This window comes from Dryobates pubescens, chromosome 13 (assembly GCF_014839835.1).
Source record: "Dryobates pubescens isolate bDryPub1 chromosome 13, bDryPub1.pri, whole genome shotgun sequence".
Classification (NCBI taxonomy): domain Eukaryota; kingdom Metazoa; phylum Chordata; class Aves; order Piciformes; family Picidae; genus Dryobates; species Dryobates pubescens.
In genome coordinates this window covers 4,928,116-4,952,995 of record NC_071624.1, presented here as the reverse complement: position 1 = coordinate 4,952,995, position 24,880 = coordinate 4,928,116, and the positions used below count along the sequence as shown (strand labels likewise).

The window sequence follows — 24,880 nt, the reverse complement described above, 5'->3', positions numbered from 1 at the left end:
AGTTTTAGTCTGCATTGTTCTTTAATTGTGTAACAGTTTCAAAGTGTTAAACCTCAAGTTGAGTAACAGTGTATCTACGTGCTACTTTGTTCTTTCCTGTAAGATCATCATCATCTTTGCATCGACAGGTATTGTTGAATGAGATTAGAAATCTTGACATTTTTCTTCCTAACGTGATGATTACCTTTCAAAATAAGCTGATTTCTGTGGTTTGCTTGAGTTGGCAGGAATTTTTAACATTTTATTCCCTTGGTTGGACTGGTAATCATGTTAGTGTGCTGCTTACTGAAGGGGTAGGAAACAGCTCACACATTTGGTAATTGACCGAGATTCAAGTCATGGTAATGTCCACCTTGGAAATTAATTCTGCCAAAATAATGATGGGCATATTTTAACATGCAAAATTTGTTGTTATTGCCTGATGTTGGTTGTTTTGCATCTGTCCGTAACAATGAAAGAGTGGGTGGAGAGGAGAAGGAAGAGGAGTCAAAGGCTATGTAAAGCATAATTGTAAAAACTGGAGCTCCTCAGCTTCTGACTCTTGCCCAGTCCAGTCCAGGAACAGTTTGCTTATATGATACTGAAACCTAGAAACTGAAGACAGTTTCATTTGAACTATGTCCTTCTATCAGCTCTTTTGGTATTTGCATACTGAGTTTTGGAGACCTTTCAGAATGATGCTTTGGCGTCATTGTATTGTTCACAATTTTGATCAGCCTGGGGTAGATATATCTTCTCGTCTGACAGTGCATTGTTTTGGATGCTTCCTCTGTGTAATTGTCTTGGAATCTCTTGTAACTGTTTCATACTAAAAGTGAAAGCACTGACTTGAAGTGTCTAGGGCTGCTTTTCCTTCTGTGATCATTTCATGTTTGTTAACCATCTCTGTCTGGGAACCTCTTAAATATGGATGCCTTACCTATTTTCAGAAAGCACAAGATGAGAAAATACCGTGTGTTTAAAAACACAGATTAAAAACCAAATTCTCACTGAGGAGTCCATTTACCTATGTTGTTTCCTTATGATACCTTGCAGAAGAGTTGCATGTGTTAGGGCTTGCTAGAAATGATCTGTTCTTTCTCAGCTGGGAAGTTAGCTCACACCAGTTCGTAGAACTGCGCAGTAACACTTGTGGGGTTTTTGTGGAAAGAGTCCCTAAATTAGAATCAACTTCATGAAGATGTTAAACTTCATTAATTTCTGCTGTAAATCGTTTCTACAACAAAATCACATTGATAGACTAGAATGCTAATTTTCTCAGGACTTGGACTTTTCAATTTTTTGTTTGTATTTGGCTAGGAATCATTAAAACTGAAAGGCTATATTTTACTTGCAGTTTGTTACATGTAATGTAGTGGGCTGTATCTGGTGCCCTTAAACATCTGCACATGAAGCATCAGAATAACAACATCAACTTCATACACAATTGGCACGTTACTTCCTCTTGTAACTCTTGTTGAACTGAATTTGGATGGAGAAAAATATATTTTTTTTCTTTAATACATTTCTAAATATTTTGTTTTAAAGACTTCTACTATGCTACTACATTTACAAAACTAGCATGCATTGAATTTTATGTATAGCTGATTAATTGAACCAATTGCTTCTGGGTTCCTATGTTCCAAAAGCTTCTTAGAACTGGTAAATCTCATCTGATAACTTTGGGTTATTTCATCCCTCTTTTCTAAAGTTTGCAGGAAGAAAAGATCTTTCTGTTTTTCCAGTTTTTAGTTAACTTAATAAATTAAAACTTGGTGGTCACAGGATTGAACTGATGAAACTATATTCTTGTTTCATTAAGAAGCAGTAAGAGATGCAAAAAGGTGATTTGGTACTTCAGGAAGCAATATTTCCAAGTGCTTAGCTAGGATCTCTGCTGTATTTTATTGTTGGCAGCCTGTATTATCCTCTTGAAAGTGTGGATTTATTTTTTTCCCCTAAATTATTGCACTACTGTAGATTATTGTATAAAATTTGGCTCTCAGGTTTGAAATCTATGCATTAAAGTAATTTAAATTCAGATTATTTTGTTAAATGGTTTTTATTTCAGTTTCAGTCTAACTATGGTATTTAATACACAGGAGAAGAAAAACAAAACCACAGCAACCAAATTAATCTTAGGACCTCTGACTGATACAGGGAAGTTTCATGGCTGTTCTTTTAGCTCTGTAGAAGGCTACTTACCTGAGGCTGAGAATCTAAGTAGTGCTGCATTGTACTAGGTACATGCATAAAATCTCCATTTCCCCCCCCTTCTAAAGCTGTTTATGTGGTGTTGCATAGAAATAGGGTTGATAACATACCTGAAAGCTTGGAGCTGATGATTGGAACACGTGTCTGTCTATCTCCCTCTTCTGGATTACTGCTTTCTCGCAGGATAGGCCTAGAATTGCCATAGACTAGTTGTTCTTCTTAAGTTCTCAGTTCTCTGTGCGTTTGCTACTGTTTCTTTATTCTTCATTTCAAGGGCTCTTTCCATAGTAGGAAATGGGAGCAGTGTGCACAATATTCAGGAATCTAATGAGTATCCAGTTTTGGACTACAAATTCCTGAGGTTCCTGTGTTACCTCTTGTAGAAGATAATGATCTTTAACTGCCTTTTTTTTCCTGGATGAATCTCATGTCATCTTGGACCTGAAATCAGTCAAGCTCAAACTTGTTAGAGATATGTTTTCAAATAAGGGAGTTGCCCTCATTTTTTTCCAAGGTTCATGATTCACCAAGGACCTGGTAGACTAAGGCAGCACATGGTGGTACTTACTAAGGAGATTATATTCCTGATCAGGAAAATCTCCTTAAAATGTGATCTGGAATTATAATTATTGTTCATAATAAATATTTTTTAAAAGTCTACTATTACTCAACTCTGGATTATGGCATTTTAAGGATATTCTTGGTTTCCATATCCACCTGCTTCCTGTATATCAAACTCATTAATTTCTTAAGGGGCAAGTTTGAAGAGAAGTGTGGCATGCAGCTTGGGAGTGCCAAGGCATAATACACACCCCCATGATCTTTGAGTCCTATCTTTTACAGATTTTGGTCATCTTGCCAATTTCAGGGTATTTTACTTGCGAGTTTAAATGGTTGAGTGTACCTGTACTGGTCAGAAATCAGCAGCTTATGATGATTCTTGCCTACCTGCTGTGACCTTTCTGAGGAACTTTTTGAACTACAATGGAGAAACTCACCTGAATCACAGATCAAGACTGTGACCTCGCTAAACATCACAGTTTGAGTGATCACAGTATCACAGTATAACCAAGGTTGGAAGAGACCCCAAGGATCATCAAGTCCAACCTGTCCCAACAGACCTCACAACTAGACCATGGCACCAAGCGCCACGTCCAATCTCCCCTTGAACACCTCCAGGGATGGTGACTCCACCACCTCCCTGGGCAGCACATCCCAATGACGAACGACTCGCTCAGTGAACAACTTTTTCCTCACCTCGAGTCTAAACCTCCCCTGGCACAGCTTGAGACTGTGTCCCCTTGTTCTGGTGCTGGTTGCCTGGGAGAAGAGACCAACCCCTTCCTGTGTACAAGCACCTTTCAGGTAGTTGTAGAGGGCAATGAGGTCACCCCTGATCCTTCTCTTCTCCAGGCTAAACAATCCCAGCTCCCTCAGCCTCTCCTCATAGGGCTTGTGCTCAAGGCCTCTCCCCAGCCTTGTTGCCCTTCTCTGGACACATTCAAGTGTTTCAATGTCCTTCTTAAACTGAGGGGCCCAGAACTGGACACAGTACTCAAGGTGTGGCCTAACCAATGCAGAGTACAGGGGCACAATGACCTCCCTGCTCCTGCTGGCCACACTATTCCTAATACAGGCCAGGATGCCATTGGCCCTCTTGGCCACCTGGGCACACTGCTGGCTCATGTTTAGGCGGGTGTCAATCATCACCCCCAGGTCCCTCTCTGTTTGGCAGCTCTCCAGCCACTCTGACCCCAGCCTGTAGCTCTGCATGGGGTTGCTGTGGCCAAAGTGCAGCACCCGGCACTTGGACTTGTTAAATGCCATGCCATTAGACTCTGCCCATCTGTCTAGTCGGTCGAGGTAGAATGTAGAGCTTGGCCATATTCCTGCCACTTCAGAAACGGTCTCAATTGAATTCATAAGCAGAACTTACTACATAGGAAATGGTTATAAGTTTAGCAAGGCCTTGTGAAGTTGGCACAGGAATTGCAAAAGTTTGCTGTTGTTATGCTTTTATTTTGATATTATTTTAACACAAAGTGTAAAACCATCTGAGCAGAGCATTAAAATGTCACCAAAATCTGTGTAATTCTTCAGAGTGCTTGGCAAGTGCTGCCTTCGTAGCTTTTTGTGATGCCTTTGTGGATATGTGACATGATGCAGCCTTTCTTACGACTCTGAGGTGACATTTAAGGGTAACAGGGAGAGGTAGTCTTTCCCAGAGTGGCCTGAACAGTTTAGTACCTGAATCTAGTGGTGCAGTTTCTGTTCCTTTGAGATATCTAATCAGTGCTTCTGCCATTGTTTTTGACTGACACTTCTTTTTAAAACCACTTAAAATGGCCAGGATAGTGGGTTTTGTTTGATTGTTTTTTAACAAGCATTCAGCATAGAAACCACTGGAGTACTGTTTGTGAGTTCAGTCAAGTCTTCATTCCATAAATTTTCTTGGGTTTAAAGCTCAGCCTGTCTTCTGATCTTTCATTTCTCTTCTACCTCCTCTCACAGAATTACAGAATGATAGGGTTTGGAAAGGACTTCTGAAGATCTAATCCAACCCCTCCTCCAGAGAAGGTTCACCTCGAGCTCCTGCCTTGTGGTATAAAGTTGTAACTGAAGGGCCCAACATTCTCTGCTGATACTCAGCTGTGTAAAACTGTGTGCTGGGTAGGCAAATTCCTGTCAAGCAATGGCTCACTTGATGAGTCAAGTGGCATCCTGATTTTTCTGGTTTTAAGAGATACATGGAACTGCAGTTCAGCATTCAGCTGCTTTTAATGCTGCTCCCTTGCTCCAAGGTCACTACCCAAACTTGAGAAGTTAGCCTCCATTTGCTTAAAATTCCTAGAGGACTCTTCTGTGGCCTGGTAACTGTGTGCTACAAGAGAGTGAGTCACATGGAGAAATACTTCAGGAAAAATGGGCAATTACCTTTACTAATTGAGGTTTATAAAGGTTATGTTTATACCAGACCAGATATTGCCTAATTTTTTTTTTTCTTCATAGCTCTAATGAAGTGTTTGACAGTTGGGAAACCACTTATTGTGGTGGAACTTGCACATTGAGTGGGTAGACAAGGACTGGGTAGTGTTCATGCAGACCAGAGTAGATTTTAAAGAGCAGGGCTACTCTGAATCTCTTAAATTTTGTAGATAGCAAGTGAAAGAGTGGTGTAGTGGCATGAAAATATGCTGACTTCAAATAAGCACTAAAGTTCACAAATTATGTGCATGAATTATGGGCACAGGGAACCAATGGCTATCAGTTCTGCAATTACAAGGAGTATAATTTAGTTTTGTATTTTTGTTGATAAGTACTTATTTGGACTTTTTTTTTTTTTGTTTTAATTCCTTTTTCCCCTTCTCTTGTAAAGGTCTCTACAACTAGAGAGTTTTCTAGAAATGTGTCATTTTGATTTCCTGAAACTAATCTTAAGTTGCTAGTTTTCTTTTAGGTTCTCTGGATGTTTGTTATTGAAGGGAAAACAAACCAAACCAAACCAGCTTCAAATGGTGGTGGTGGTTTTTAGGGTACAGTAGCAGTTTTCTGCACAACAATGTTACAAACCATGCATTTTCCACAGGACTTCTTGATGTGTGCAATCCAGTGCCCACTTTCCAAAATGGTTCCCTTCTTGCCTTACTGTAGTATGAATGAATGCCCTTAATGTATTTAATCTTGCAGTAACAGACAGGAAGATGTTACTGTTTTCACTTTATTCCTGAGATTCTGGCATACAGATGTTTAGGTATCCTGAAAGTTACAAAAGGTAGCCTGTGGTGGGGATGAGAGTGAAAACCTGGTTTCTAGAGACTGTTGATAGTTCTTCTTTCTTTTCATTCTGTCATTTCCTGCACCGAGTAGAATATTCAGTTAATACTTCACCAACTTTTGATTTCCCAACCAATACCATGGGGTTTTTTGAAGTTTTGGGTTTTGTGTATGTGTTGTTTGTTTTTTTTTTTTTTTCCCCCCCTTTCTTTTCTAAGTCTATTGAATATATGGGCTCAAAGAACCAATATATTTAGCTTCTGTCAATAATGAGACTTCTTTGTGTGTGGTGTGCATGTGAGATAGTTTGGGTTTTTGTTTACTTGCATAATCTGGGACATAATCAAATCCCAGAGCTCTGGGGTGTTTGCCTACGGGCTGTGTAAACTGTTGCCCTGAAGCACTACTTAGTTGTGTAGGTGCAGCATGGGCATGTGGAAGACTGCTTGATAAGGCTTCATGGAAATAGTAAATTCTATAGATTAAGCCCTCAGTACCTCAGCATAATTTACCAGGGTTTGTTTTTCTTTCTGGATTTACAGAGATATGAAAAATGCTGTAATTGGAAACAACAAACAAAAAGCCAACTTGATTGTTTTGGGAGCAGTTCCAAGGTATGTCCTTTGCTACTCTCCTTTTCACTGATACACAGCAGGTCTGGAATAATGATCCTTAGCTCACAGGCACTTTTTGTTTTAACTTTGATTGTAGTTGACTGCATACTTTAATGTAACTGAGAGACTTGAAATATCTGTTAAATTCATGTATTGCAGAACAGGCTGTTGAGTAATTATTTTAATTTAGAATCTCTAAAGTAGTCTTGGTTATTTTTATTAAACTTTATCAGTTCAGGAATTAAATTAATTTCTGACACTGATGATACTAATGATGGATGAAGGTGGTTGTATCTTTATCCTGTTCTTCAGCCAATTGCTTAGTGAGTTCACAAGTGAAAATATGTAAGGTTATGTAAAAAAGATAATTTAAAAATATTAAAACCCATGTGACATAATTTGTTTGTCTTCTCCACCTGCTGCAGAGGATTAAAAACCATTGATCATGCTTTATTGCTGAATTACTTCAGCTGATGTTAACATTCTCTGAATCCTCATTCCACTAGTGCAAATATAACAGGTAACTTCAGCTGCTGGATTGCTCACTACAGTTTTCATTTCATCCCTCTTCTGCAGCTTGCTTTTAGCCACAGTTTGCAGCAATGGAAAAGGAAAATGATGAGCACTGCATTACTTGTGCTAGCAGAATGGGACCCACCCAACTAGGTCCCAAACTGTCCTGCTTGTAAAAGCTGCTTCTGGCTTGTCAAAAAGTGGTTTTATTTTCAGGGAATATCTTCTAATTTATAGATTGCTTGTGTCAAGGCTAGTCCTTTAAATTTTCTAGAGATGAGCTGTGGAAAAACCCTCTCTATAAAACTTGCTGAATTGTTTTCCATTTTAATAAAATACAAACAGATGAAGAGAAAAGTTCACATGAGATGAAAAGATGGAAGTGGACCTTTGTTGAAGATTGTGCAAAGTTCAAGGAATTTCTATCAGCAACAGGCCAAAAGGGAATCTTACAACTACTGACGATTCTTACGATTCTCATTTTAAAAGCCCTGGAAGAACTCCAACTTCAAATCTAGGATCTGCCTGTTCATACATTTTATAGGACTTCAGGTTCCTTCAGTTACCATGTTTTCTGCTGTTGCATGTTCTGTGCCTAGTAATGGAAATACGAAAGGGTGGTTGTGTTGTTGTTGTTGTTAATGCCTTCTGGCTGTCCAAGTAAATTATATAGTTAATCTCTAACTGCAAATAAATGACTGGCTTTGGAAAATCTTAAAAGGTAAATTATCATGCTTGTCCTCAATTAGTACAAGTTATCCTCAAAGGATAGGAAACCTGATGTCAAGGCTTTGCAGACTAGAGAGACATGTGAAGATAAATTGCTTGGTTACTGTGAGAAAAGACAATTCTCACTGCCTAAAACTAAAATGGCATTATCTACCCCAAAGTATCTTTCTGAAGGCTTTAGAATTTCCTAAAGGTATTGCAGACAGGCTTAGATTATAAACTGTTGGGATTAGAAAACTCCTTCTGTTGTTCTCTCTAAGAAGGTGGTGAGAATTCATTTGCTTTTTTTGACATGCCTTCTAATTTATGAAATGGCTGCTGAGGCTGTTAAAATATAGGAACCTGTGGAATTTCAATCTGCAAAGTAAAGCATTTTTCTCAGTAAGAACAGGAATAAGCAAGACAGCAATTTTAAAAATTAATAATATTTGAAGTCTCCTCTGCAAGACAAACGAGAAGAACAGTTTTCTTTTCACGGGGTTAGACTGTAGTCTCCTAAGGGAAGTTGATTGTTTTTTGTAATGACATGGAGATTGTTAGAATTCTGCTGCTGCTTTGTCCTGTGATTCAGCTTCCTGTGTGCTCATTTCTTGCTTCTCTGGCCTTCCCTAAGTATTCCTCCAGCAAGCTTTCTGGAGACACCCTTTAGGCCTAAAAGACCCTCTTCAGATTTCTGTCATTTAGAGGAAAAGAAAATAGTATGTTCAAATATTAGAACACACTCATATGGGGTTTGGAAACAAGGGATTATCTTTTGTTTGAAATTGGTCCAAATACTACTGGTAGCTGTTTTAAAATACTCTGCTGTGTGGTTGGAAAGAAATGCCAAGTCCTTTGAAGCTCTCCATACAGGAAAAAAATGCTAGGGAAGAATGGCTGAATCACTGCCATTTCTAGGCCAGTAGCCTCCTGAGTCCATGAGCTGACTGCTTAGTGGTATAATTGCTAGAAAGGTAAACACACCTTTTTTGTTGTTGTTGTTCCTTTGAAGTTTGGTCTGACATATGGTCACATATTGAGCACTTGCTCTGAAGAAGGTGCTAAGAAAAAGTTGATTGAAGAAAGCTTATAGAATTGCCATGTCTGGACATGAGAACCAGGAAATGTTGAAAACTATGCAAATATAATATGCAAACATGGTCCTAGATCTTAAGAATGTAAATGTAGCCAGCCTGTCTGTGGGGTTTGTTTCTTAAATTATTTTCTGTCTTTTGGTCTCTACAAAATGAGAGTTCTTCCTTTGCATTCTCATTAGATGCTGACCTCAGGCACCTCTGTCAGGACTTTATGAAACCTGCTTTGTAATAACTGTCCCAGAAAAGGAAATTTCTGAAAGGTCAGGGAGAAAAAGGTATTTAAATGCCATAATACTAAGTTCTGTCCATGGCAAGAAGCTAGCTTTCTCAAAAAAAAATGGCTTACTCTTTGTACTGTCCTTCAATTTAATGTAGTTTTTTTCCCCCTCTACCCAACATTAGTGCTAGTAGAGAATGGAGGCAGGTTGGACTTCATGATCCTTGAGGTCTCTTCCAACCTTATTGATTCTATGATTCTATATTAATTATTGAAGTGCTCTTCACTTGACAGCTCTTGTGCCTATCAAACATCAGACACCTCTTAGGAGTTGTAAGTTCAGTATTTAAAGCTTGTTGTCAATTGATCTTAAGTCCTGAATCTCAGGAAAATAAGTGCTCAGTTCAAATGTAAATTGTTTCTTCCTAAGTCATCTTGACAGGACTTCTGATTTACCAAAACAATGTTCATTTAGTAGCAGTTACTCTGTAGTGCTGCTGGCTCCAAATCAGAACCCATATCTGATGAAGTTTATAAATGGAAGCTAGAAAAACACTTGCTTACTGTGAAGTCCAGGCTGACAATCATACTGTTGTCGTACTTACTGCCCCTGAACACCTGTGTCATAGTGGAACTAAAGATTCTCACTCAAGCAGTTGCCAGAGCCACCCAGATGTCTTGCTGTTCTTTGACATGAAGCTTCATTCCCTTTTTGCTTGACATTGCTTTGTGACCTCCTAGATACATATAGCCACAGACTGAAAAAACACTGCTGCTTTTTACTGTTCTTGGAGTTACTCAGATAGTCAAGAAGGTTATATGACTCTTCATTTATTAAGTAGAAGATAAACCACAAAACTTCTCAGTGTGGGTGTTTAGCGGTAATAGGCATGTGCATATAGCAAGTGTGACTTCAGTTTAACACCAAGAAGGCATCTGTCAGCTTGTGTCCTAGAAAGCCTGGCTTCATGGCTAGAATATTGAAGAACCTCCTGTAGCTAATCCTGTTTTGAGCAGTAGGTTGGACTGGATGACCTCCAGAGGTCCTTTCCAAACTCTTCTATTTCCTGATTCTGTAATCTGACTTACTGAAGAACTGCCTTTATGTGTTAAGTTTTTTTCCTTGGGGTTATCCTTGAATTCAAGCACTCACTCTGTAAGTTCTTTTAATTAGTGTCTTTGATGATGCTACTTCTAAAGGACTGGCCATCCTTTAATCATAGGAATGCAAGTGTCTGCTTGACAGCCATCTCCTCTACAGACAGGATGTATTAGCACTTGCCTGAGTATTCAGCTCTAAATCCATAGTTCAGCCAGTGTAAGGAAACGCTTCCTTATGAGTGTGAGTATGGTTTCAAGGAAAGTTTCAATTCCTTACTTTATAACTTTATATGCTGAAATTATACATGACAGATGTATTTGTGCAAATGTGTTGTGCTTGGTTGTCGTGGTCATGCAAATCTCTTAAATTACTGTCTGGTTAGGACTAAACACAGCAGTATTGAACTCAATGCTCCCCCAAAATGATTTTAGACAGAGGTTCTCTGAACTGCCTTTGGAGATGTGCTCTGATCCATAGACCAAAGATGGAATTTTGGTAAAGAAAGAACAACACAGTAATGGATTAGGAGTTAAATTGCATAGATCTGACACAACTTTTTCTTCGTACCTGGGGCAGTAAAGTGTTTCAGAGAACAAACTTAGCCATCAGCTGCTACTGCAGTCTTGAGTGGCTGGACAGGTGTGATTAGGTTTGGCAATGGCAGCAGTGGGGGATTTTAAAATATTTTTTTAGTTTCTAATCTTAAGTTGGTCACCAAAAATTAGTTCTTGTGTTGGAAAAGTTCTGGTATTGTGCAGAGGAAGGGGCCAACGAACGGTGGTAACTGGTATGAAAACTATTTAACCTCTAGGTGTTCTTTTTTTCTGAGTGGTGGATGGTAAATGATGTTGACTATTTTTGTATCTGATGGTTTATTTTCTCAGTTTCTTTGTTAAATAAAAAGGTTGAAATATCCTTAGTAGCTGGGGATTGTTTTCTTTGATAAAGGATGAAGCATACTGCAGGTGTCTCAGTTCTTATGAATCATACAAACCTGGGATTCAATACAGTAATAAAAATAGGAAGAACTGTACCTTTGGGGGATTTCTAGGTTCACCACACATGCTTTCTGAGGAGGACAAAGGAGCAGTTGGTTAATTATCGGTAGAACTTGATGATCCTGGGAGGTCTCTTCCAACCTGGTTGATTGTGTGATTCTGTAATTTCATGATGTGGAATGGGGAGAAGAAACCTTATGATAGAGGATCTACCCTTTTTATGGAAAGAAGATGGCAACTCCTTCCCATCTAATTTGTACAACACTATTTGTTACCCAGGGAATAAAGCCCAAACCATTCTTAAATGCGAGGGGATGAAGCATGGCTGCGGTTGCTCTTGCAGGCATGTGAAGAAAGGTTTCTAGTTTGAGGTCTAGGGAAAGAGCAATGCTAGAAATGCTAGTGAATTGGCAGATAGGAAGATGTCAATGTGACCATTTGTTGTGTTTTGAGTGTTGAACTGGACTTTGATATGCTAGACAACCTCTTAACACGTGTAGAGGATCTTTGTTTCTGACAGGAATTAACAGTGATGAGAAATCAAGCTGGAACGAATGGAAAAAAGGGTATAAAATTTTTTTTAAGCTCCAAATAGCCAATGACACTTTTGAGTATTAAATTTGGCTGGTGTTTTTTGTTGATTTTGTTGTTTGTTTATTTTCCCCTTTAAATACTTGCCAATAAAGAGGTAAAAGTTGTGGTGTTTGGTTTTGTGTGGTTTTGGTTGGTTTTTGTTTGTTTGTTAGGATAGTGTAATTGTATTTTACAGAAGGCAAGGAATCTGCTAAGTTGATATAACACTTTAAAATTGGAATCTACTACTTCTGAGGAAGGGTTTGACTGCTCTAACAAAACCAGAGGTCTATCAGTAATTGTTATATGAACTGTTTTGGCAAAAGATGTCTCTTAACTACAGAACAGAGTGTGTCATGTGTCTCTTTCCAGAAGAGAGATCTAGTGCACTTAGTGATTCACAAAATAATTGCTATCTTCTTAGTTTGTTCCATCTTTTATAAAGGAGTTCTTGGCCAGATTGTGCCCAAAGCCAGAAAACTCAAGCTCAGGTTCTGATCTCCAGTTTGCTTTCCAGTGTTCCTACCTCTTCACCTTGGTCTGTTTGTGTGCGAAACCATCTGGATACACAGCAGAAACAGAGTTGAGTTGCTGAATGTGCAGTGTGCTACCACCTTGATGTCTTGAAACAATCTGATGAGCTGATGACTTAGGTTCAAGTGGTCCTTCAAGCTTCATGCCTATATTGATCTTTTCCCCTTATTTTTGTTTGATATCCTTTGTCTCTGAAATAAGTGTTGTTGGAGTAATCTTGTCCTTACTCCTCAGTGCTCAGTAGCACCTCTTTTGCTTGCTGCCTTTTGTCTCAAAACTTGTGTTGGTTGAAGTGCAGCTTTTGTGGCCTGTATCTCTCTTTCTGTTGCCTTAGAATTAAGGGTTGTGTTACATGAATAAAAACGCCTTTGGTGCCTCTGACCCAGGCAGGTCAGGTGCAGGTGCAGGTGACAGGCCAAGTTGTTTCAACAGGTCTCTTCTAACTGGGGAGTATCTCACAGAACCACCCCTCCAGGCTTCTGATCACATCCTGCTACCACTTCTTGTGTTGATGTTTTTGTGACTGTACAGAAAAGTGCTTCAGCTCAATCATCACTGCAAGAGTAACTCTCACAAAAAAAAGCAAGTTGTGTTTAAAAAAAAAAAGACAGATGAGCAAAGACATGGGAGAGAGAGCAGGACTGCCCCACAGAAGCAGAGAAATGTGTGTACAGCTGCACCTTGCAGTGCTGAAGGGCTACTGTTGGTGACTGTGTGATGAATCCCCACCAATGGAAATACTGACAAATCAGCAAAAGGATAACTTTGAATGATTTAACAGTTGGTGAACCTGCCTGGAGCAAGGTCAGTGACTAGAGAATCTGTTAAGATTCCTCATGGCTCTGGTTCTGTGATCTTCAGTTGTGACTGAAGTGACCCACTGGCTGCAGAAGTTGTAAGGCATTCAGCTTGCACTGCATGACCATTGCTGCTGGTGGTAAGAAGTTGTCTGTTAGTTGCCAATTATTTACATTTGCTGGAGCATTCATGATCTCTAGCATGTTACCAGCCTACTTCCAAGAACTCAGACAGCACACATGGACCTGGTATTATTAGGTCTGTCAGGCACACTTAACGAGGTGGTTTTGCCCAGACTTCTTGGACATCCCTAAAAGGGCAAAGACAGTTACTTCCCAATTCTTTGTGCTATCCTTGGCTACACTTCACATTAGGACTTTGTGTCAGGTACTCAAAGGACTAGGGATGAATGCCCATAGCCAGTGGTTTGGGTGCTAAGGTGAAAGAGCTGCATCTGTGATGCTGGTATTTTGAAAGACTTCCCTTGTTCTAGAGTGGTGACATAGGTGGAGAGCTGAGGCCCTAAGAGGCCTCCTGTGGTTGTCCTCGGTTTATTTTTTTTGGTTGTTATTGTTGTGATTTCCTCCCCCCCTTCAAAGCAAGTCAGTAGTTGGGGCTTGTTTATATAATTATATGTCTCTTTATGAGGAATAACCCTCACCATGTTACATATCACTGGAACAAGGTATTTTTCTAACCCAGCTATGAAGTACATGTGAATCAAGGAAAGCATTTGCAGTCCGCAGAATTGTATTAGGGCTGGTTTAGTTTAAAGGCTGTGCAGCTCCCTATCTTTGAAGTGTCTTTTCTGGTAGCAAAAAGGAAGTTGTTAATAATGACAGCTTTTAAATTGTGTATTTTTATTAGGATTAAAAATTTCAGGTTTAAAAACATCATCTAGAAGATAGTTCGATGAGATCTCATGACATCTTTCCTAATGAGCTGCCAAAAAAACCCCAAACCAAAAATCCCCAAGCGAAAACCCCAACCGTTTTAAAAAGTCTTCTTGGCATCTTCTTTCATGTACAGATACTAGATGCTAGTCAGTGATATCAAATGGAGTGTAGCCATTCTGTATGCAGTGGCAAATTTCAAGATGCAGGTGAATGGGAAGTCAAGACATGACTCAATTTTTGTTTTAAGGTTGCTTAGCATCCTCACACAAAAGCCTTTTAAAATGACTTTGTCTAAATGAACAGTGGTTTTTCAGTTGGTGATCATAGGCTGATTCACTGATGTTTTAACATGGAAAAAAACTTTCCACACGGGAATTTATGGCAGATTTAAAGTTTGTGTGTTAGTGGTTTATAAAGGTAAATTAAATAATTGGTTCAACAATTAACTTACTCATAAGGCATTGGTCTTGAGCAGAGTGGTAAGATGGTTCAAGCAAGACTGGGTAAAGATACTGCTTCAAATAATGCCTGTGTACACATTTCTTGTAAAACAAAAAGCTTATATCATCTCAAAAATAGTCTTACTTTGAAAGACAACTGTTCTAGTCTTATAAATATTTGAGGCGGGACACATTTAAAAATAATAACTACTGAATTGGTGTTATTCACTGTGGAAGTTAAAAAGCTTTCGGTGTTGTTAGCATAATTTTACATGTGTCAGGCTTCAGAGGTTGTGTGTTAATCCCATGTGTTCTAATAAAAATGGCTGCAAAGATAGGATACATTTATTTTTCTGCTAAATGGCTTGTGAAGGGTGAAAAATGAGAGTAACTTCAGCTCAAATAGAATGCAGTGCCAATGCACTTGGCTGTGAGCTTCTTGATTCTGTTAACGGAAAGGAGAGGCCGTGTTGTAGCAACCTCATTATCCAGGTTACTCTACAAGTGTGCATGTTTGAACAGTTTTAGAGAACTGGTAGCAGCTCTTGATATCTAGGAAGAGGCTTAGAGTGTTACATGGTGAATGAAAACATTCATGGTACAAAAAAAATTGGACTTGAGGGGCTCAGTGTAGAGTAGTGAGAAATAAAGAGCAAGCTGAGGAGGAACTTGATTGTAGTCTTCATTTACTTCCATGGAAAATGTTGTGTGTTTTTAAATTCAGACCACTTACAGCTCAGTAGATACAATGCTCCAACATTGGATTTAGGCAGGTGAAGAAAAAAATCATGTGATGTGTATAGAACAAGTCCTGGAATATTGATGTGAGGCTGTCTGAGCATTACGATCAGTTACTGGAGCTGTAAGCTGAGACTGCTTAGTTTGGTTGTAAAGGAAATGCTTTCTTTGCACCTGAGTTTTCTGCTCATTGAGGCACTCTAATACTGTAGAAATAGGAGGGTGGTTTATCACTGTAATCCATATGTCAGTGGAGTGTTAGTGTTACTGTCTTATTTACAGACATTTAAGTGATTGGAATAGTACAGTTTATAACTGAGTCCTGCCATCACATTTCTTGACTGGGCTTTTAAATAAAACCTGACTGGTACTATTTGTTTTGTATGAAAAAATTCAGAAGCAGTTATTTTTACTTTGTAGGGTTTTTAGCATGATAGTAGAGTTGCTCAAGCCCTTTGGATCCTGCTTTTGGAGATACTGAATTAACTGTTATTTGCAGAAGTGAGACTGTAACATCTCACTTTAGGATATGTTTCTTTGACTAACTGTCATAAAAATCACTCATATTTTTGAGTCCTTATGTAAGAATCCATAACTATGTAATTTGTCACTCAGATACTTTAAAGATAATCTATGGACTTTTCAAATACTACTTAATTTTTGCTTCTGAAAATTTTGTGGCCACTGAATGCTTCATGTTATAATATCAGAAAGTAATGCCTAAAATGCACTAAAAAGAGCCGTTAAAATAAAAGGGTGAATTGTTGGTCTATTTTTGTACTTCAGTTTGGGATTGATGCTCAGTGGGACTTCCCATGCATGCATTAACTTCTTATTCAGTATTCTCTCAGCAAGCAGTCAATAAAATGCCTCAGTGGTACCTTCATCTGTATATTCATCGCACGTTTCCGTGGAGCAGTTTTCAGGCCTTCTTGCAGTGGACTTGAAGACAAGCATCTTCTAAGGCAGAATAAGAAATACTGACATTTCCAGTAAATAGTGCATTCCTCTCTTTTGTGAGGGGACTAGTAATATTCAGATAAAAGCTTTAATTAAACCATGAGTATTTAGTCATAAACTCTTAAGATTCAGGGTACTATAATTGTTATCCTGAGCCCTTTTTCCACATGGCTGCTTATGGGGATTGACAAAGTGCTGACAATGTTCTTTTAGTAAAAGCTGAGTTTCATCTCCTCCCCAGGTATTTTAAGAACTTACTAGATTTTTCTGACAACTTGTAAGTGAAAGAGAATGTCAAGGAGTAAATTTCTGTATCTTTAGGAAACTGTGAGGTTGGTGTTCTGATTGGATGGATAAGGTCTAAATCATGCCAGTCTGTTTTACAGGGTGCAACTCTGATGGACCACACCCATCTCAGTCTTCAAAAGATAGGAAAATCTGCAGTGTTTATCTTCCTTGTTAAGCCACTATACTTATCATGTATTCATCAGCAACTTTTCTTGAAAGTGTTGTACTTCATCTACAGTATTGTGTGGATTTCTTGGATGCACACGCAGATTCACAGATCAAGTGTGCCTTCCAACCCAAAGCAAAGGTCATCGTGTCCAATTCCCCTCCAGCTGACTTTATTTTTGGCTCCTAGGTATAGTTGTCCATGGAGTTCGTTAAAATACCCCTCAGGACGATTTTACTGTCCTACCTCATTTAGATATGTTTGCCTGAATACCATTACTGACATTGGAGAAAGAGGCTTTAATCAGTTAGTTGCTCTTAGAAATGGAGAGAGAGATAGAAGAAATTGTATTCTATATAAACCTATATAGAGGAGAATATCTTAGGGGAAGCCTTCCAGAAGCTTGAAAAAGTCCAAACATGTTTAAAATGCAATAGCATCAAACCTTGGATTTACCTCCATGCAGGTGTTACAGGATCTTTCCATTATCTTTTTTTTCCCCCTTCCATTTCCTGTCTCATAACCGTGAGCTTTACTGTGGGAATCACAGGCTGAAGAGTGAGTCAAGAAGGGCATTAGCATATTTTTGCTGTTTTAGAGTAGTAGCTATTGTGTGCTTTTGGTTTCCCTTGAAGTTCTCAGGCTCTACAGAAGTGAGTTGTGGTTCTTCTAGCAAAGCCTTGTTACAGTTTTTCTGCAGGTTTGGTAGAAGTCAAATGGCTGGGGATGAGGGATAAGACAGGAGAAAAGGGATCCAGGTTAATCACTGACAGCATGTTCTTAAAAATGATGGACAACGAACAAGTACCGTAGCAATATGTGTACACACACATACATTTTTTATTTTTAATCCCCTAGATCCAAATTAAGACCTTCTGTGATATCCTCTGCAGGTACATGGCCATGTTTCTATCTTTTTATCCTTTAATATTAACACCTTGGAGCAGTGTATTGCAGGCATCTGTGAATTTGTGCTAGACCCTGGAAACAACGAAGCCATCCAGGATGTATGTGTCTGGGCTACCCCTGTTTCTTGTGACAATAGTGGTCTGTGTCTTTAATGAATTATATGGGTTCTCCTTACTTGAAACTTTTGATGATTTTATAGTTTGTCATTTAACTGCTTTAATTTTCATGGTCTCTTGGTGAAGGTCTCTCTTTTAAAGAAACAGAAAATGTTATCATATGGACGTTTAGCTCTGTGGAAAACCTAATCTGAAACAAGCATATTTTCAAGGTCTAGAAAAGGATGTTGTTAGTATTTCAAAGATTTATTTTATGTAAAAGCTGAACTTAAATTGTTATCTTCACTAATTATAGAGTTTAGTTAAGGATTTCTATTTTAAGCACATAATCTATAGCTTATAGTCAGTGTCTTCCCTTTTCACTCTAACATAGCTGTAACATCTGGCCCAAGTGTTAATGGGAAAGAAAATAGCAATTATTTTCTTTGTAAGAGAGCAATCTTCATAATTCAGTGGTCTTCTGGATTTTTTTAGTTGCTAGGGCATCTCTAAAGAGACCCAAAACTAGTGAAGGGTCTAGAGCACAGGTCTTCTGGGGAGCACTGAGAGAACTGGGATTGTTTATTCTGCAGAAGAGGAGGTGGAGGGGTGACCTTGCTCTTTACAACTCCCTGAAAGGAGGCTGGAGTGAAGTCAGTGTTTAGGAGAGACCCTTTCAAACTAGGCAGAGTAGTGTTCTGCTGTATTGAGAATAATTCTGTCATAGCTCAGTGAATCTAAAAAAGTGACTCTGTCTTGCATATACAGAAGTAATTGTATCTGTGTCCAAGTCTTTTCACCTGTTACAGTTATGCACAGACTTGTATATAAAGATCTTTAGATGGTTTTCATCTTGAGCTTATAAACCATGCAAATCTTCTGTGCTGTTGCGAGGTAGGAAGCTGGTTGCTATCTGGATGCTCTGTATACATCAAGTTTAGGCTTAAGGTGTTTGGTGACCTCTTCTGTGTTTTGGATTCTTCCAGTGTAATCTAAAATAGGTTCAAAGTGGATTCTGGGTATCTTGATGCTGTAAAAAGAATCCAGGTTGATTGAGACTCGGGTTACATATATTTGTCAGGATGTGTTTTAGGCTTGAAGTGATCTGTCCAGCTTCAATTCAACTACCTTCCTGCACATAAAACTCATCTGGGCTTTGTTTATTTCATATTTGACCACTTCTCAGTGTTCAGAGCTCATTACCCTCAGTTCCTATGACAGAATTACTTTGCAGCATGACTCATAAAAAGTCAGTGCCAAAGATAACAACCATTGTTATAGCAGGAATCACATCCCTAGGTGTTAGGGGAGATGCACAAGGTTCCCTTTTCCATTGGTGTCAAGATGTAGACTTGTTTCTTTTCACTGAAATTTAGGATCTTCCTGGTATCCTGAAAGACCTAATCCCAGATATCAGTGCCATGACACTATGATTTAGAAGACAGTGTGGTATCTTTCTGCCATAACAGAAATAACATCTGTGTAGGAACACACAGTGTAAAAAGGTTCTTAGGAATAAAATGTTCATCTTACTTCTTTGTTCACTCTGCATCTTTCTATTAAGGACTTCATCTTCTTTACATAGCAGGATTCAGGTTTATTTTGCTGGACTTAAAAACAATCTCTTCCCTGTTAAATTTTCCTCTAAAAATAATTCTGTTTCCAGGTTGCTGTATTTGCTTCAGCAAGAAAGCTCCAGCACAGAACTGAGAACAGAATGTGCAGTGGTCCTTGGAAGCCTTGCAATGGGTACAGAGAACAATGTCAAATCACTACTAGACTGCCATATTATCCCAGCCTTATTGCAAGGTACTTTACCCTTAATGGATCTATGTTAGTACATGTTCCTAAAATACTCAAGTAAGCAAAGATAACAAAACTGAATAGTAGTTTTTGTCAATATTCACAGGATTACTGTCACCAGATTTGAAGTTTATTGAAGCTTGCTTACGATGTCTCCGTACCATTTTCATCAGTCCTGTAACTCCAGAGGATCTACTATACACTGTAAGTTGTAAGCAGATTACTACATCCATGTGAAACCTATAGAGCTCATGGGAGTGAAAGGTCTTGTTGTCTGCAGTAGTACTGAGAACTCATTTGACTAACAAGGTAAGCATTTCTCACCTACATTTAAGGCATCTGGCTCACCTAACACTTACAATATTTGGTATGAAATGATTGACAAGGTAAGATACTGATAAAGAAAAAAACACATTCAGGCTTATGTGCAATTTAAGGAGTAAAAAATGGCCTCTAAATGGTATTTACAGATACCATTATCACAGCTATGTTGGCACAAGTTAGCTTTTGATACTTAACATTTTATCAGACACTGTCCTGCCATTCCTGATGTGTGGGTGCTTGCTTAGGTTTTACACTTCATCTGGAAGAGACTCACCTCCAAAGCTTTCCTGCTTTTAGTTAACATTGTGTGATTTACATTTAATTGACAGGGTGAGGGAAGCTGTGGTATGAAAACTGTACTGCACCAGCAATCTTCTGCTATGAAAGAGCAGCACTGCAGCAGTCTGCTGGCTGGAGGTTACTGAGCAAGTCCACACGTTTTAAGGGTATTTGGGAGCCCACAGTGCTAACCACTCTGGTCCCACCACTCCAAGGGACGACTGTCACTTGCTGAGGAAGAATTGATGGTTAGAAGGGCAGAGCTGGCCTCCTGTTTAATGTTTTCTCTATGTTTCAGGTGTCTGTCATTTCTAGACACAACTTCTGTGTTAATGTTTCTCAGCAGATTATTTTTTTGTCTGCTTGTCATGCAATGCTGTAATGATCTGTCTTTTGTTCTCTATTTCTTTTCCAATAACTTTGTAGATTTTTCATTCCAGAAATAGGTATGGAAACTTCTTGTTTCCTGCAGACTCAATTTTACCATAAAGCTATGGAGAATTTAATTTGCTAGTTATTTCATCTCATGAAGTCTTCACAGTTTACCATTGTATTTAGTATGTGTAGATAATCAGTCGGCTTTGTTCTTCGGTGTTCATTATCTTTTTCCCAATTATTTTTGATTGTTCAGCATGAAAACCCGCAGTGCAGGTTGTATGTGTGACTACTGGAGGCACCTCTCCTGAGAGCTCTGAGATTTCGTTCTTTGTGCCTCTGTTCTTTCCTTCCTTTGACTCCATTCCATGCTTTCAGATTGCCAAAGTTTAAGAGTTCATAACTGAAAGGGCATTCTGCTACCTGGTCTCAGCATCCAGTCAGGGCTTGAGATGATTGTTTTAATTAACAATCCATACCTCTTTCCTGGGGATCAGTGATCAGTAGAGACTATGAATTGCTTCCTGTTTGGAAGAGAGATTTAGTATCTCAAAGGGAGAGAAAATGGAAGAGTATGTTCAGAGATGTGGAAGTATTATCATATAAATTCCCACAAACATTGAGGGATTTTCTCTTTCCTCCTTTGCTTTCTCTGCTGCACAGCTGACATCAGAACTCTGTCTCCCTGTTCCCTTTTCAGACAAATGTGATGTCCATTAATTAATCATAGCTATAGGAAATTATCATCTGGTGAGGGTGCCCTTGTGTATTTTCAACTGTAATAACCATTTTCCAATTTCCCATTCTAGTTGGACACCTGAAGGTTAAATATTTTCTGACTATGTTTAAGGTCCCAATCTGCAAATCCAGTTCTTTTTTGCTTTTGTGGGAATACCCAAACCCATGATTTAAAAAGTAATAAATGCAGATTCTCTGAAAAGAAGGGGTTTTTGTTGTTGTTTGTTTTTTCTCCTATCTCTTGGAAAGTGTAGCCACAACTATTGTTCTGCAAGTTCTTTCACAAGGCAGCAGTTGAAAAGTTGTCCTTGCCATTAAAGAATTATGGGCCTAATCAACACTTCATGGCAGACACTCCACTTGGCTGACATTGAGAATAACAGGAAGAACTTGAAAGTTCTCATTTAGCCACCCTGCTCCCTCTTTGTTTCTGATCACAGCAGCTCTAGGGAAGCTGTCACCGGTTCCAGATAGCTTTGGGTCTTGAATGAAAGTGTTTGTTCAGCAGCTTCTTGAGTTCTGCCTGTATCAGGTCCTGTTTTGTAAGAGACTAAGTTTGTTAATGGCTTGCCACTCTTGTCCAAGTGTTCTGGAGAAGACTTCTGAAAAGTTGACTCCTGAGTTGTACCTAAGTGTGGTGGGTTGAGAAATTGCCCCAACATTAAATTTGCCAGACCACCTCAGTTGGAAGCAAATGAAAGCTGTATTTACAAACAAAACTACAATCTGCAATGAATATGTACAAAAATATACATTATTTACAGGTATTTACAATGGATAAACAGCATAAGAACCCCCCATGCCAAAGACCAGGGGAGCTGCAACAGCTTCTCCCTCCCTGTCTCCTTCCCTATCCCCTGTACACAAAGGGACAAGAGCAGTGCAGCCAAGGTCAGTAAAGCCAGGAGAAGCATCAGCCAGAGCTGAAGCTGTTTGAAGGGTTCTGAAAATGGTGTGGGTTTTTTTTGTTTGTTTGTAATAGCTTTGAGAGAGAATAAACACAAAATCTCATGTCAACCCCCCCCCCGAAAACCCACACACAACAAAAAACAACAAAACAAAGCCAAAAACCACCAACCAACCCCCAAACAAAATAAAAACAAAACCAGCCACCTCAACTCCCCACCACATTATCCACAGTAACTTCTCCCAGCAAAAGTGCAAGATGTTAGAAACTGTATCTTTCCTCTTGAACCTTTCCTCATAGACAGCGTCTTGAAGGATAAACTCTGGGTAGTTTCTAGCCTTTACTGTCAATTCCAGAGTCAAAGTAGTTTTTCAGAGGTGGAAACATTTGGGCTGTTTCCTGTGAGAACTTGGGACCTGTGCTGGACATTTGTGAAGATCTATCAATGTGTGTTGAGCTGAATGAACACTGAACTCCCCAAAAGGCCAGACCTTTAGTGTCTGTGCCAATTAAACTCATCTTGTGGAGATTTTCTTCCTTTCTCAGTGGGACCCAGATACAATTTTACTGAGAAATGGCTATCTGTGGCTACTATGCTGGCCCTGAAGGAAGAGGCAGGTAGTCGGTGTGTTCTCTGCTGTGAATTAGTCTGTCCTTATAGGAAGCTTGAAGAATGAAGGCACTGTGACAGGATGAGTTTCACCCTGCTGTTGAGACAATGGGGAATGAAGTTTCAGTGATCTCAATTACATACATAGAATAAACCAGGTTGGAAGAGACCTTCAAGATCATCGCGTCCAACCCATCAACCAATCCAACTCCGCCCAAGCAACTAACCCACAGCACCAAGTACCCCGTCAAGTCTTCTCCTAAAAACCTCCAGTGATGGTGACTCCACCACCTCCCCAGGCAGCCCATTCCAATGGGCAATCACTCTTTCTGTATAGAACTTTTTTCTAACATGCAGCCTGTGTGAGCTACTAAGGTTAAGTGAAAGAAATTCCTTACTGTTCAGGTTCTACATGGAAAACCTTATGTCACCTGGTGATGAACCAGACTTGATGAAGGAGAGGAGGAACAATTGAGAGAACAAGGCTAGCAGGAGAGAGCAGAATAAGCTACACTGCTTAATAACCAAATCTTTAAGGAGCAATGAAACCCCCCTGTGAAGCATACAGGTGTTCCACCAGGGCTCAGTAATACACAGTTACTAAAGGAAGAATCTAGGTCATCTTCTAAAGCTTTAACTCCTTTCCTTCTTCCTGCTTATGATGGCTGAACCCAAGCACAAGGCTAAATGTTCTCTACAGTAGACGTAAAATGATGCATTCTAGCTTAGAAAGCTTGTACTTACCTGGATACAAAAAATGCAGTTCTCTGACTTAAAAGAAAAACAACAATAATAATAATTCTCTGCTACCAAAATATTTTAAGAACAGATCTTGGAAATTTCATTTTAATGTTAAAAAGGAATATGAAGGAAGTGCAACTTCTCTTTCTGAATTCTATTTGGATGGGCAGTAATACACAATACACATAATTACAGGCATAAATTGCATGAAACTAGTCTTTGTTAGTAGACATTTTCACGGATTTGTGAATCTCATTGTTTAATTGCACATTGTGAGAATTGGTGCAGTGTTGCTTCCCAGGTTTGCTGGAAAGATGCTTTGTTACTTAGATACTAACATGAAAAAAAATGGAATTAGGTAGCCTGAGATTGGCACATAGTTACTGTTTGCATTTAGTTGGTAGTCAATAATGTCCACACATCTTTATACTCTTTTTTAGATTTTTTCCTGATAAACATAGCAAAATTATTGTAAATGTGGGATATGTTTTAGCAGAATCCAGGGGCAAAATTAACATAACTTCCTTGCAAGAATTAAGCAAGCACCCTTGCAACTTTCTGAGAAGTTTTAAACTTTTCACACCCACAACATTTCTGATTTGATACGACAAAATGAGAAAGTGCATAAAAGGTATCTCTGAAGAATCTCTTCTCAAATGTATCCTTTTAAAGTTCAGAATACCTAATAACAGAGTTCGTTATGTTTATTGGTTGAATTTCAGGGAACCCTAGCTCTGCTGACTGCCAGGATTCATTAACCCTGAGAGCATATACAATATCATTGCTAGGGTCACATGCCAGCAGAAATGCCCTGCAGAATGTGTGGAGTGGGTACAGCCCAATCTTACAAATGCTGAATTAAAATGCTTTTCACCATCCAATATGAACGTCTTCCTGTCCTGGAATTTAGCACTGGGACATGGTGTGCAGTGGTCAGTAAAATTCTGCACATCACTGTGTGCTGTTCTATTCCCATTGCTGTAACTCTGTAGCGGAGGCTCAATTTCTGTTGACTTACACCTTCACCAAGACTCTCCAACCTGTCAAACTGCAGCCAAAACTGCTTGTGTGATCAATGCTATTTTATGTGGAACTGAACTATTGCATGGAAATGTTGCTGCCTAGGATGTGAAATAAAAGGTTGTTTTGGTTCCTTCCATGGTGTTCGATACAGGCAGAGAGAGTTTATGCATTCATCTGTGTTGAATAAGAGAGTGTGACTGAACGATTTACACAAAGGTGAAAGCAATAGCTTGAGAGATAAAAACAAGGGATATGATATAGTGGCAGCTGTGAAAGATAGCATCAGAAGTCTTCTTTACTTAAGAATTGTAGAATTGGTTTGGTTGGAAAAGACCTTAAAGATCATAGAGTCCAACCATTACTTCTACAGTTTCAGGCTGATTTACAGTGGCTCCTGATATAAAGTTTGTCATCTTGTACTTTTATAAATTTCAAATATTTTCCTAGTGAGGAATAACCTAAGTGTT

General features: G+C 39.0%; 1 protein-coding gene across 1 annotated transcript in view; it reads left to right on the top strand.

Annotated features, from left to right (window-relative positions):
- ARMC8 (armadillo repeat containing 8) overlaps nt 1–24,880 on the top strand; it is a 70,958-nt gene that overhangs the window by 10,141 nt on the left and 35,937 nt on the right. Inside the window, exons 3-5 of the mRNA XM_054167092.1 lie at nt 6,510–6,581; nt 19,280–19,422; nt 19,523–19,620. Of these exons, the coding sequence (XP_054023067.1) occupies nt 6,510–6,581; nt 19,280–19,422; nt 19,523–19,620 (313 nt within the window). The remainder of the gene's footprint in view (nt 1–6,509; nt 6,582–19,279; nt 19,423–19,522; nt 19,621–24,880) is intronic.